The 14292-nt window shown below is 44.3% G+C and overlaps 1 protein-coding gene across 1 annotated transcript in view; it reads right to left on the minus strand.

The window, feature by feature from the left end:
* The window catches only part of LOC146788818 (exocyst complex component 1-like), a 1992459-nt gene that overhangs the window by 172919 nt on the left and 1805248 nt on the right, over nucleotides 1–14292 (minus strand). The window contains exon 16 of the mRNA XM_085630399.1: nucleotides 5126–5325. Coding sequence (XP_085486525.1) covers nucleotides 5126–5325 — 200 coding nt within the window. The remainder of the gene's footprint in view (nucleotides 1–5125; nucleotides 5326–14292) is intronic.

A 14292-nucleotide genomic window follows, 5' to 3' on the forward strand; every position in this document is an offset into this window, starting at 1 on the left:
GTTGAAACCACTGCCTCCGGAGGCACTACTGTAGGACCCTCATATGCCAGCGTGCACAGTTGACCAACAGTATGCAGGAAGCGAACAGACCTAGCAGGTGCAAGACCTTTTGGACTGGAACAGCCGTTCCATTCTGAAAATGTGGAATCATAGCCTGGATGTTTTAATACTGCCCCTAGGAACAGGTTGCATTGAGAGGGCACCAGGTGAGATTTGGGTACGTTTATAGAAAACCCCAAACCGAACAACAGTTGTGTTGTCACTTACAAATTATCTAACACCATCTCTGGCGACTTTGCTTTTAGCAGCCAATCATCCAGATAGGGGAAAACAGGAATTCCCGATCTTCTGAGCTATGCTGCCACCACTGTCATCACCTTTGTGAAGACCCAAAGTGTGAAAGTAAGGCCGAATGGAAGGACCGCAAACTGGTAGTGTAAAGACCCTACCGTAAACGGAAATACTTCCGATACGATTTCAGGATGGGAATATGAAAATACGCACCCTGTAAATCGATCAACACCATCCAGTCTTCCTTCTGGAGTGCAAGAAGAACCTGAGCCAGGGTCAACATTTTGAAATTCTCCTGTTTGAGATAAAAATTCAAAAACCCTAAGGTGAGGATCGGCCTCAAACGGCCAGCGTTTTTGGGAATCAGGAAGTACATGTACGAGGAATAGCATCCTTGACTTCTTTCCTTTTTTGGAAACAGAAGAGGCTTTTCCGAACAAAAGCCCTGACGGGGAGGGAAAGGAGGGGGAGAACTCCTGGAAGGATAGGGCATACCCATTCTCCACTATGTTCAACACCCAGAGATCTATAGTAACAGACTAGTAGTAGAAAATGGGATACCCGGCCTCTCACAAGACAAGTATGCTCTAGAAGGGTGGAGCTAGAGCTGCTTCCCTGCCACACCAGTTGGAGGGGCAGAAGAAGAAGCGGAGGAGACCTGTTGTCGCGCTGCACCCCGTAGACGACTTCTGCCCTTTCCCCTATAGGATCTGTACAAGGGATTTGCCTCCTGTTGCCTGGCGTGAAAGGACAAGTTCCTCTCAAAGCCACAAAACCTGAGGAATTGTCCAAAGCTCCTGGGCTGAGATTAAAGTCCCAATGACCTTGCTGTGGAATTACTGTATTTAAAGTGGCGAATCCACTTCAGCCCCAAACAGGCGAGATCTAGCCAATGGCAGAACCAGTAAAGTAGCTTGGGCATCAGGAGAGAATATTGAACCACACAACCAAGTGTGTCTCCTGGTAGCCACAGACGATCCCATCGCCTTGGCTACTGAATCGACTGTGTCCAGACCAGACTGTATCACCTGACGGGCAGCAGCTGGGGCATCCGACAACCCATCTGAGAAAAGCCCTTCACCTCCTCCAGTAATTTTAGGACCACTTACCTGGCTGAGTCCATGAGGGCGTGGATGTAGTGACCCAAAAGGCATGTGGCATTCGTTGATTTGAGGGCCTGTTATGAACCCCAATGACCCCCTATATAGGCCTAGGTAGTTGCACAACCTTTTACCTACATTTGTCCTACCACTGTTCTACATAACGGTTCTGGCACTGACCTTTTACCTAGTTAAGTGCCGCATAAATGTGTGGTCTTCTCCCAAAATTAGCCTTATTTATTATGCATGAGGATTCTCAGTATCACAGCAGGTTTACCATCTTCTGCATAATAACTCTGTATAAGGGTCACTACTTTCATCATCCTAGGCCGACATGCCCACAGTATCATGACACATCTAGGTAGAACCCTTGAGGGTACCTTTCGGGTATATAGGCACCACATCTTCGCTGGACAAGTGGAAGGAGAAAGAAGCTTCTATGCTGACACGAGACACTGAGGTCCCTGCACGCAGATACTCCAGCACACAGTGGTCTGACATCCCTTGCGGGGTGCCCAACTCGAGACCAAGACGGGGTCCTTCGTTCTCTCACATCAGGTAATGGGGTTGGCTCTTTCTTAGGAGGATTCTTGGCTATACACCTACATACATGCATAGGTACACTTAGGTACAACTACTTTGGAATTTGCTTTGTAGGAGTATGCAAAATTGCAGTCATGTATCGATATGCCCGCATATATTCACTGTTTTAGCACCAGGGTAGAATTCTACTGTTTATTTACTCTATTGGTGCTCGTAAAAGTCTTTATCTGTTTCTGTCTTATGGTTGTTGCAGCACACGTATTTTATACTAGAATGACGCTGGTTCAATAAATACGCATTAAAAATGTCACCACTGTTTATTCTGTGTATCTCTCTGAGACAAGCAGAGCACGAGAGACTGAGCAAAAAGTCCTGTACTGTTTCCACGATTACTGAGGAGTCAGGGTTGTCATGTTCAATAGTTGCCAGAAACTATTCACTCCTTGGTAAGGGGGGGTTATAGTGGAACTCTGAGCTAGCTGGCCTACAGACTAACCTATCCCTTGGGGATGATTGGAATCAGTCTGGACACCAATCCCATAGTTTATGTTGTCTAAACGCCCAGATCCTATATAGATTTGTAGGAACTACACGACAAGCCATAGTCCCCGACGAGAACACCTTCTTTGCTGATTGCTCCATGTGTTTTGGCTCCCTACAGGTGTAGATGGAAGGAACCTGAAGACTGCCTCGGGGAGCACAAAGCCTCGATGACCAAGCTCTCTGGCAAAGCATGGGTGGACAGAAAAGCAGGATCTCCCCGAGGCCACCTTGTACCTCCTTGCCACAGTCCTGGAAACCGCCGGAGTTGACATCGGCTTCTGCCAGACATCGAGAATGGCCTTGGTCAAAGCCTCATTAAAGGAAAGTAAAGACTCTGAAATAGAGAAAGGACAATGGAGCACCTCTGTCAGGATATTAGACTTCAACTCTGCTGTAGGAAGAGGCAGTTCCAAGAGATCTGTAGCCTTCCTGATCACAGCGTGATAAGTGGTCCCCTCCTGCGTCGGCAGACCCTTTGGAGAAGAGAGCTTCCTTTCAGGAAAGATGTCCAGGCTCAGCATTTCCATGCTCCTCCTGATACTCTTTTTCCTCCAATGGTCGTTGTGCCTCTCTCTGTGACTTCATCCTCGGAACAGGCGTTGGTGGCGCCAGATATGGCGTGGTAATTTCGAGATCGGCGTTGAAGGGAGGTCCACGCTGGTCGAGGTAGTGTCGGCGCCGGCATGGAACCAGATGGCGCCGGGGATGAATCATCCAGTGGTATTCGCCCCTCTAAAGATTGCAACGGCGTATAAAATCTCGTCATCGGAAGAGGCTAACTCACCGGAGCCATAGGCATGAAAGGCATGGGAGGTGCCTGAGGAAAGTGAGGTGGGAAACCACCCAGGGTATATGCCAGTGGACCCCTGGAGTCAACAGGCGTACCAGTAGGGTTTGCCGCTCTGGCAAACAAGCCAAACATCGCATTCAGAAAATGCGACAGATCCGTACCTGGAGTCGAGAAAGCAGGATGCATTGGATACGATACTACAGGCTCTGAAACCGCTCGGGGAGGCACCAAATTTGGCTACAGCTGTAGCGGCAGAGACCCCAGAGACAGAGGTAGAGTGGTTGACTTCGGCAATGGTGGAGGTATTGCATCTCTCGGAGCCGGTGGAGTAACTGCTCTCGGAGCCAGAGATGGGGCAGGAGTCCCCTCAGGTGAAGGAGATGGAGAGATCTCATCTCTTCGATGATGTCTGGGACACAGAGACACTGATTTTGGAGTTGCATCCTTCGATGAGCAATGCCGAGAACCATTGCGACGTTTTTTAAAATGTTTCTTTGACGACATCGAGGCATGTGGAGTAGGCGACTTCGAACGGGTCCTTGACCTCCTGCGACACCTTTTCTGCTTCTTGGCCATGAATAATTTGGCCTCCTTTTCCTTAAGTGCTTAAGGATTTGTGCGTTTGCGCGAAGTCCACGTTCCAACGTCGTGGACGAAAGACATCATAAACAGTGTTCATGGGGGTCAATGACGGACATAAGTCCTCCACATTCTCTGCAGGGCTTGAAACCTGATTTTCTTGGAATAGTCATCCTTGATGGCTAAAAAGTCACAACAATCCGTAACAAAGAAACTCCAGGGAAGTGGGAAAAAATCTTTACGCGTTGACAGCGCAGAGAAAAGGGAACTGACATCAGCACGCCAAGAAGGTCTTCTTATGGCTCCGATGACATCACGCAGAGTCGCGTGCGGAGCCGTTCCTTTGTGATGTCCTCGTCGACATGGGAGAGCCGAGGAGAAAAGTTTCTGTAGAATGCTGCACATTGGGTAATTCAAAAGGTGAGGAATCAACAGGCAGATGTATCCATCAGAAATGCATCTTTAGTGTCTTTTTCTTTTCAGGTTCTCCAAGAGGAGGATCCTCTCCCCCCCTGAGGTGAGTAGCTTGTTTTTCAGGTAGTACTGGAGGCAAATATGCTGCACTTTTTTGTGTGATGCAAGCCATCTCAACGCCAATTCTGGCTTTGAGAGGGAGTCAGTGTAGTTCTCTTCGAATAAGGGTTATGGGGTCTAATCTTTTACCCCCTTCTAGCGTGTAAGTTGCAATGTTGAGAAAAGCTCTGAGAAGAGTCAGTGCTTTGGGAAACCTGAAAGTTGTGCCTATGATGGTGGAAGAGGACTAGGGTTTGTGCTTTGGTTGTGAAGCCTGGACGCTTGGTATGCAGTATTCGGTTCTTTAGCTGAAATAGTGAAACAAAACTGTATGGGTAGAAGACCTGACCTACATAAACAATCTTCTTCAGGGCCCCAAGCCCTCACTATAACATTTACACTTTAAAGGGCAGCCAGTAAAGCCTGGACAAAAGTCTTATGGTGGGAGATTAAGCCCAGATTTATTTTTGGATTGCGTTGCCCTTGCGTCATCAACGGTGCACGTCAACTTAGGTAGAGCTAAAAGGGCTAGGGAGGAAAGGCTAAGTGGGCATGTCAAGTGAGTGGCGGGGTGAAACCCGATGTTGCGCACGTGGACTGGCCTTGCTTTTAGCGGTCTGAGACATTCCTCCAGCGCTGTCCTCTAAGGAGAAGTGCATCCTATGAGTGTAAATAAAGTGGAACGAGACTCACTAACATTACACTGATTCGAACTCATAGAGCCAGGTGACAATCATAAGCACACAAGAATCCACAATACACTCACATTCAGCTTCTCCAGCGGTCGGCCCAGGTACGTGATGACGTACTGTTCCATGTTCTCGCTGTACTTCTGCTTCGCTTCCTTCCTCTTTGACTCCAGGCTCTGGATTTTCTTCTCTGACAGGAAACAGTAAATGTGATGATAATTCTCCATCATCACCATGTTGGCGTTAATCTGGAGGCTCACAAAGGGCAGCGTGTTAACTAGGAGGGAGAAGAGAGACAGTCCAATTAGAAGACACCTTGGGTAACTCTGATTCTCATGGAGACTGGGGGCCTCATGTAGAGTATGGTGGAGTGGGAGAACCTGCCCTGTCAAACTCGTGGTTTGATGCTCAGTTTTGAGCCAGGGGAAGCTGGCTCTGCGATGTAAACCTCTGACCTGCTTGCCCATCTGCCAAGGGCTGCCAAGGAACAGCAATGGTCCTCACAACTGATCCAGCGGAGTTTACCAGCTCGGGTTACATACACACCACAACACTCACTTGGGCCCATATACATTCATACAATGGGCTAGCAAATATCCGCTGGGATCAATTAAGATGTACCTGTGTGAAAATGTATCTCACCAACTCTTACCAACCCTGTCTCATTTGGAAAAATGTCTCTTGTCGTTAGATCTGATTGTAGATTAGAATAGGTAAGAAATAACATTAACTTTCATTTCAAAAGACCACAGACTCAAAGGTTTTTTCTTAAGATTTATCTGATCAAAATAATTTGTGAGTCAAGTCAAAATACATGTTAACACCAAATTTCTCCATCAGGAAAGAAAGTACAGTTAGCTTAAATCAATTCACAGTTAATAATTTTGTGATGACAGTACCTAAAGGGGAAGAAATAGAGAGCAGCACGAGGACATTATCACACAGAATTATATTTACCTAGAATGATGTGAGGACCTGGACAACAGGGAGCCAAAGATTCAGGACAGGTTCAGGACAGGTTAGGGGACCTCTTCTAGTGCAAGGCCAGCGTCGCACCCCTCTCTGGTACTACTCTCTCCGGCTAGGGCCCGTACGGAAACCCCTTCCTAGATGTGCCTCCTCGGTTCTGCCTTCCGCGAATTTCCCCCAAGTGTTGGTTTCTTCGATCAGCTCACAGACAGCATCTCAGCATGGCATCTGCATCTCTCGTGTGCAGCAGCATCTCTGGGTATCTAACTAATCTAAACTACCTCTGTTATACTATTCTTGTGTATGTTCCACCCCCAAATGTTTCAATATTGTGAAAACCCCTAATTCTGATTGGGCCAGGCAATGGGGAGAGGTCATCATACCATACTATGTATAATATTTTCTTTAGTTCTTTTGAATAATTTTCCCGCCCCTTAAAATTTCTTTCCCAATCTTTATTCCCACCCGCATTTCACATGTGGATCAATATTTTAGGCAACATTGTATTTTATATTTCCTCTTGCTGGTTGTTGAGCTTCCCATGCGCTTCTTGTGAGCACGTCCTTGGCTGTGGTTCAATTGTGCCATCAGTGTTCAGAGCGGGTTTTCGGTGCACATGCGCATCTAGTAGGTGGGTATGAATCTCAGTCACCCTCCAAGGCCCAAATACGAACTAATAATAAAGTCAAAGAAAAAACATGTTAGAATACGAAATAATGAATTCACTGTATACCACTTATTCCTACTCTAATCCCATTTACTTAGATATATATTTTTTAGCATTAGCAATTTAGTAAATTTGCAGGGTTTAGTTTAGGCAATAGCATGCACAATAACATGTGAGTTTCAAGCGGCCATGTTAAAAGCTAGTGCGCAGCTGCAAAGTTTTCCCACCAAGCGAAAGAAGACGTCATACTACGTAGATGCAGTACACGCATGTGCAGAGACTTTCCCGCATTTTGGCGGCCATTTTTAGTGACACTCGGGTTACTGGTTAGTAATACACATAGCCAAGCATCCCATGGATACAATATAATGAATGTAATGCAATATTAGTATTTACGAACAAGTTGGTTACATTATTATATATTATTTGAGAGGATTGCATACAAGCAAGTCTCTTTTATACGAAACCTTGCTCCATCAATCCCCTCTCTGATGGCAGTTTATGCCATCACTTATTTCTGTTACTAAATCAGATGCCAACGTTAGCATTCTACCATTTCAATTTTTTCAACTCTTTCATTTCTTCCCTTATCGTTTTTGTATTGTAATCCCCTCATTCTTTTGTACAAATTACCTTTCATCTCTTCAAATTGTATTTCATCTAATTTTCTTTTCTTACATTTCTCATTCACTTCATACTTCTTTCTTTTCTTGCAACATTTGTGCCAACACATTACTGTCAAAACTAACAAAGTTATGCCCATTATTGGCATTAGTATTTGACCTAAAATACTTTTACCTATGTTAGAAAACCAACTACCTATAGTAACAACACTATTAGTTATTTTCTTCCATACACTGTCAACCTCCAGTGGTTTCAATTCTTCTTCCAAATGTGTGATATTTTTAATATATCCTCCAATTTCAACGCTTTTGTCAGGAATGTAGGTCCAACAATGTTGCGCTTTCAACATTTTACAGACTCCACCCTCTTTTGCCAATAAGATATCAAGGGCAAGTCGATTTTGCAAAACCATAGATCTGACAGCAATTAATTTTGTATTGATCAACAAGAATCCTCCAGCAGTGTCAGTTGATAACCGATCAATTCGCAAATTAAGCAGAACTCCCACTGAAGGTATCAATGCACCAAATATATCACCTACTATTTCTGAAAAACTAGCCCTTTTGTTGCGTCTTAGTCCACTACTGTCTTCATTGTTTCCAGTGATTCTCTTAACATGATAGACTTTAGGGAATACTATTCCGAAATAGCAACTCCCATATCAATGATCAAGTAGACTAAAGTAGGCTTTGTTTCCACATAATAAATAACAAATTCCAGGAAATACTGGATCTGTTCCTCCCTTTAGTCCCCATCCCCCAATTACTAAGAAATTATGTTCACATTCACTGGAACCAATAAATGCATTGTTATATTCTGTTTTTAAACTATGGAGACAGATTTTCCCTTTCCTCGCAAAGTCCAGGGTCATAGCAGCATGAGTCTTGCCAGTTGCAAAAAGTTCTTCCTTCTCAGTCCATTTAGGTATCTGAGGTTTCGGTTCTGAGGCCCTTCTTTGCAAATCCTGTCTCCTCTGTTCAACTAAATTGAAAAATACCTTTTCTTCTTCATGTAATTTACATGTTAAATTGTGCTTGTGTGCATCAGCTATATCTATTGTTTTCATTGTTAGAAAATATTCACCCATAACTTGTGAGTCTCTAGTACTAAGAACAGGGTTCATGCTCTTTCGCATAGGAACCTCTGAAAATATTACATCTACATTAGAAAAATAATACTGTAGTTTTCCGGTTCTATAAAACAAGCTAGCTAGAACACTACATGAAATACCATATGTCAAAAGTAAGTGATGATAAGTTACCCCTTCTGCTACTGATGTTGGCAGTTTCACACAGACATAACAGTCACTAACCTCCATAGTTTCTACATAATGTACTAATAATTTTGCAAAAACATTTAAATCAGTGTTATTTTTATTCACAGTGTGGTGTAAATCTGACTCATCTGTTGTTTCTAAGTCTACTCTATCTCTTTTAATGTTAGCCACTCTCTCATGTGTATTAGTACTATTCTGCTTGTTTGTAACCATCAAATAGGGAATGGCCACTGTTAATACTAGGCAAAAACCAAAGGAAATGATTGACAGAGTGTTGAACATTGCAAGCACTCACCCCCAGTCAACTGATCTGGGTTTAATCCATCACCGTTCTTTAGCCCACTCTGCCACCCCAGTTCAGACATGGCCATATGCAAATCAGTCTGACCCTGTGCCTCATGGGAACAGTCCAGCCCGAACTGCCAAGCCATGTCTTCCCTGGACCGGAAACAAGCTTCCTAGGACCGGTTTCTGGCATTTCAGCCGTCTTCAGCCAGGCTTGCTTGAATCCAGTGGCAAAGTAAGCAAGGGACTCACGTCTGAGCATACCCTGCCAACTTATGGCAAACAAAGCAAAAATCAAAGGAAATGATGGACGGAGTGTTGAACATTGCAAGCACTCACCCCCAGTCAACTGATCTGGGTTTAATCCATCACCATTCTTTAGCCCACTCTGCCACCCCAGTCAAGACATGGCCATATGCAAATCAGTCTGACCCTGTGCCTCATGGGAACAGTCCAGCCCGAACTGCCAAGCCATGTCTTCCCTGGACCGGAAACAAGCTTCCTAGGACCGGTTTCTGGCATTTCAGCCGTCTTCAGCCAGGCTTGCTTGAATCCAGTGGCAAAGTGAGCAAGGGACTCACGTCTGAGCATACCCTGCCAACTCATGGCGAACAAAGCAAAAACCAAAGGAAATGATGGACTGAGTGTTGAACATTGCAAGCACTCACCCCCAGTCAACTGATCTGGGTTTAATCCATCACCGTTCTTTAGCCCACCGGGCAGGGTATGCTCAGACGTGAGTCCCTTGCTCACTTTGCCACTGGATTCAAGCAAGCCTGGCTGAAGACGGCTGAAATGCCAGAAACCGGTCCTAGGAAGCTTGTTTCCGGTCCAGGGAAGACATGGCTTGGCAGTTCGGGCTGGACTGTTCCCATGAGGCACAGGGTCAGACTGATTTGCATATGGCCATGTCTGAACTGGGGTGGCAGAGTGGGCTAAAGAACGGTGATGGATTAAACCCAGATCAGTTGACTGGGGGTGAGTGCTTGCAATGTTCAACACTCCGTCCATCATTTCCTTTGGTTTTGCACTGTTAATACTAGCCACATTACAAAAAATATGCTACATATACAAATCCTACAGCACTTCTTTATACAGTTTCGTTTCGGTTTTCCAGCAACTCTATCAGACATTTTGGGATAAGAAGATTTCTCTTCTTTAATTCAGAAATTTTGTATGGCATAACACCTTAAGTTCTCTCTTTCTTTCAAGTTGGTCTCACTTCCTCGTCAATCCGTTCTGCATTCAATTCTTCATCACTTTCTTCATTTATGTCAAGATTTTCGAAGTCTTCAAGAATGAGGTATGTCCATTCAGGACCCCTGAATTTATTATTCAATGTTCTCAATCTTGGACTTCTTCGTTTCTAAGTTTCAGTTGAAGGCCCAGACTGGCTGGATACTTTGTTTACTTGGTCAGGTTCTCCACTTATTGTCTTAAGGCGTTATTTCAGTCTTTTAATAATACTTGGCCAGTTATCGCCTTTCCTGACTTTCTTAGCTTGCACTGCACTGTCAGTTTCCTCATTGGTTCTTTTGTTTTCATGTATTTGTGGCACAATTTGATCCTTTTCGTCTTCTTCTTCAGATTTCCTCGCTATCTGACCTTGTCCAGGGCTTATTATTTGAACCTGTTCTGCCTGGATGTGTTCGTCTACCTTAATCTGACCCTGTTCAGGATTGTTTGTAATTGTTTTTTCGTCTTTATACTGAACCTGTTTTTCTTTGCCTATCTGGTCCTGTTCAGGTCTTTCTGACTCTTGATTTTCTTCTGCTTGAACGTGTCCTCTAAGGCCTGTCTGTCCCTGCTCAGACTCATGAATGGGGTTTTTATTTTCTTCTGTCTGAGTAAATTGTTCTTTCCATATCTGTTCCTGCTTAGGTTCCCTAATAACTGTACTCCTACTTTCCTGAGCATGTTCTTCTATTCCTAACTGATTCTCACTCTCTTCCTGTCTATCTAATTTTGTTTGACTGCTGGTACTTACAATTACTTCTGGAATGTCCACTACTGGGATCCAGTCATCCTGATAGGTGCTTGGTTGTTCTTGGTCAGCTACTTCAGGATCTACTATGGGAGATTCTTCAGCTGCACAACCTTCAGCAACTTCATCTGCTCGTCTCAATTGAAGATTTTCCTCTTCAGGAGCTGGCACTCTTTTTGTATGAATTGTATGAATCCAATTAGGCAAACAGCTGTTGGTGTAACCAATATAACCTGATGTGGTTTTTCCCACCTTGATGCTAAGCACGATTTTCGAGTGTGATTCTTCACAACTACCCAATCACCGGGATTCAGATCATGCGCTTGGCTCAGCTGCCTGTTGACTGCGTCTTCCCCAACCTGGCGAGAGATAGAACGGTCAGCCAACTCTTTGCAATACTCCAAAACCAAATCATCAGTTATATTCAACAGCTTGTGTCCTGGTATACATGCTTATTAAAGAAACACAATTTGGATCCAGAGGAGTTGGCAAACTATCGCCCTATATCCTTGTTACCTAGAGTAGGTAAAAGAGCTGAGAGGTATGTGAATTCCATCCTTTCTGCCTTTTTGGAAACCAACAACTGTTTCCACCCTACCCAGACCGGATTTAGAGAGCAGCAGGGTACGGAAACTGCCCTGATCAGTGTGATGGAGGAAACAAAAAGTATTCTTGATGCCGGAGGCTGCCCTGCCCTTATTCTCTTAGATCTCAGCGCAGCCTTCAATACGGTGAACCATCAACTATTGATTCAACGACTCAGAAAGGTGGGAGTGTCAGGAAGCGTGTTAAAATGGCTTCAGTCTTTTCTTGAAGATAGAACTTTTGCAGTTTTAGAAGATGACATTATGTCAAACCTGATGCCATTGAATTGTGGGTTTCCTCAGGGGTCCTCCCTGTGCCCCACGTTATTCAATATTTATTTGGGCCCGTTGGCTGAAATAGTATTGCCATTTGGGGTTCAAATAATTACTTATGCTGACGATACCCAGCTGGTGGTCTCCATCAACCAGCAAGAGAGTTCCTCTTCTGGCTTGTCCGCATGTCTTGCAGCCGTTTCTAAGTGGATGGATGAATCATACCTAAAGCTTAATGGGGCCAAGACAGAGCTTATGTTACTGGGTAATTCTGCTCCATCTAATATTGATCATCTTTGGCCCAGTTGTCTGGGCCCAGCCCCTATTCCCAAAGAACATATTAAGAGCCTTGGTGTGTGGCTGGATCGTAAGCTAGACCTTAGAGAACAAGTTCGAAAGGTTGCTGCTAGCTGCTATGGATTGTTAATGCTGATTAGAAAGATCTTGCCTCTTTTACCTTTTGGTGCTAATAGGTTGCTGGTCCAGGCACTGATTCTTTCTCGGTTAGACTATTCTAATGCTCTATATCTGGGAGCTCCGCTCTCCTCGATTAGACGATTACAGATTGTGCAGAACTACGCAGCTCGCCTGTTGATGAATACTCCTAGGCGGTTCTCGGCAAAACCGGCTCTCGCTTCCCTCCACTGGCTTTCCATTAATGAACGTGTCCAGTTTAAGGCTTTATGTATTGCCCATAAAGCAATTTCTGGTAAAGGATCTCTTCTGATGCGTTCTCTTATTCAGCCCTATTTCCCTAATAGAGCGCTGAGATCTGGAAATCAACGCTTAGTCACGGTCCCAAAAATCAGAAGAGTTCGTAGTGGGGGGCGACTCTTCTCGTATAATGTGGCAAAGCTCTGGAATTTTTTGCCTCTTCATGTACGCTTAGAGGATGATCATTTAACCTTCCGAAAGAAATTAAAAACCCATCTTTTCTCTTGAGGATTGTCTAAGTGTGGAGTGTTGCCATTAGCGCTGGGATGCCTTCGGGTGAGCACGTGCTTTATAAATGCTACTTTCATTTCATTTCATTTCATTTCATTCATTTCTCATTGCTCTTCCCATGAGTATTTCATGGGGACTCAATCCAATATTTTTGTCAGGAATACTTCTGAGTCCCATCAGAACAAGAGGTAAAGCATCAGGCCACTTCAGTGGGGTGGATGCACACACCTTTACCAGTCTTGACTTGATTGTGCCATTCAATTGTTCTACCACTCCAGAAGCCTCTGGGTGGTACGCGCAGTGCAATTTTCGTTCGACTTTGAATGCTTCACAAATTAATCGGATTATCTCCTTATTAAAATGTAATCCTCTTTCTGATTCAATCGTTACTGGAAAACCAAATCTCGGGATAAGTTCACGTAATAAGAGTTTGGCCACTGTCAAGCTGTCATTTCTTCGGGTCGGGTATGCTTCCACCCACTTTGAAATCAAACAAACTATATATATAACGAGTATATATTTCAACCCTCGACAGGCAGGCAATTGAATGAAATCTATTTGAAGTCTTACAAAGGAACCTTCTTCTTTCCCAATCTTTCCCATACTAACCACTGTTTTCCTGATGGGATTCATTTGTTGACATGTTAAGCATCTTTGGCAAAGACTCTCTGCAACAGTCCTGAACTTTGCGTTAAACCAACCTTGTCTGAAAAGTCTGATCATAGCATCTCTGCCTACATGTGTGTCTCCATGATACATCCTAGCCATAGGTGCAAGCATACAGACTGGCATCACTGGTCTGCCATCATAACAGACCCACACACCATCTTCTGCCCTTCGTTGACATCCTATTTTCACCCACTCCTCCTTCGCTCACATTTCTGCTTCATCTTGTAGATCTTTTACCTCCTCCCATGTTCCCAATCCTGCAAGCAACATAAGTTTGCAGCTGATTCCACATGTTTCAATTTTCTTATTTAATGCAATTTTATGTCTGGCACAGTGCTGGGCAACCTGGTCAGCGTATCTGTTACCTGCCGTCACATAGTCATCCCCCGGACTGGTGAGCAGCACACTTGACCACCTCTTTTTGTAATTGAATTGCCTCAATCAATTCCTTCACAAATTTTCCATTTATAATGGGGGTTCCTGAAGAAATCAGGAAATCCCTCTGCATCCAAAGCTGGCCAAAGTCGTGCACAACCCCATAACCATACTATCAGTAAAAATGGTTACTTTCCAATTTTTCCCAATTTTGCAAGCTTTAATTAAAGCTATTAATTCGGCTACTCGTGCAGACCTGACTTCTGGTAAATTGGATGCTTCGACTATTTCAGCCAATGTACATACAGCATAAGCAGCACTCAACCCTCCTTCCTCATGACGCATGCATGAGCCATCTACAAATAATTCATGGTCTGCATCCTTCAAAGGTTCTTCCTGCATGTCTGGTCGGGGTTTGGTACTGAGTTCTGTCACGTCTAGACATTCATGTTCGACCTCATCTTTCGCCTCTTTCTTGGTATGGATCTGGCAACAAGGTAGCTGGGTTAAGAACAGTACACCTGACTATGGTCACATTTTTAGCCCCCAGTATGATTCTTTCATACTTAGTTAATCTACTAGGGGTAAGATAG

Source organism: Triturus cristatus, chromosome 10, assembly GCF_964204655.1.
Source record: "Triturus cristatus chromosome 10, aTriCri1.1, whole genome shotgun sequence".
NCBI lineage: Eukaryota > Metazoa > Chordata > Amphibia > Caudata > Salamandridae > Triturus > Triturus cristatus.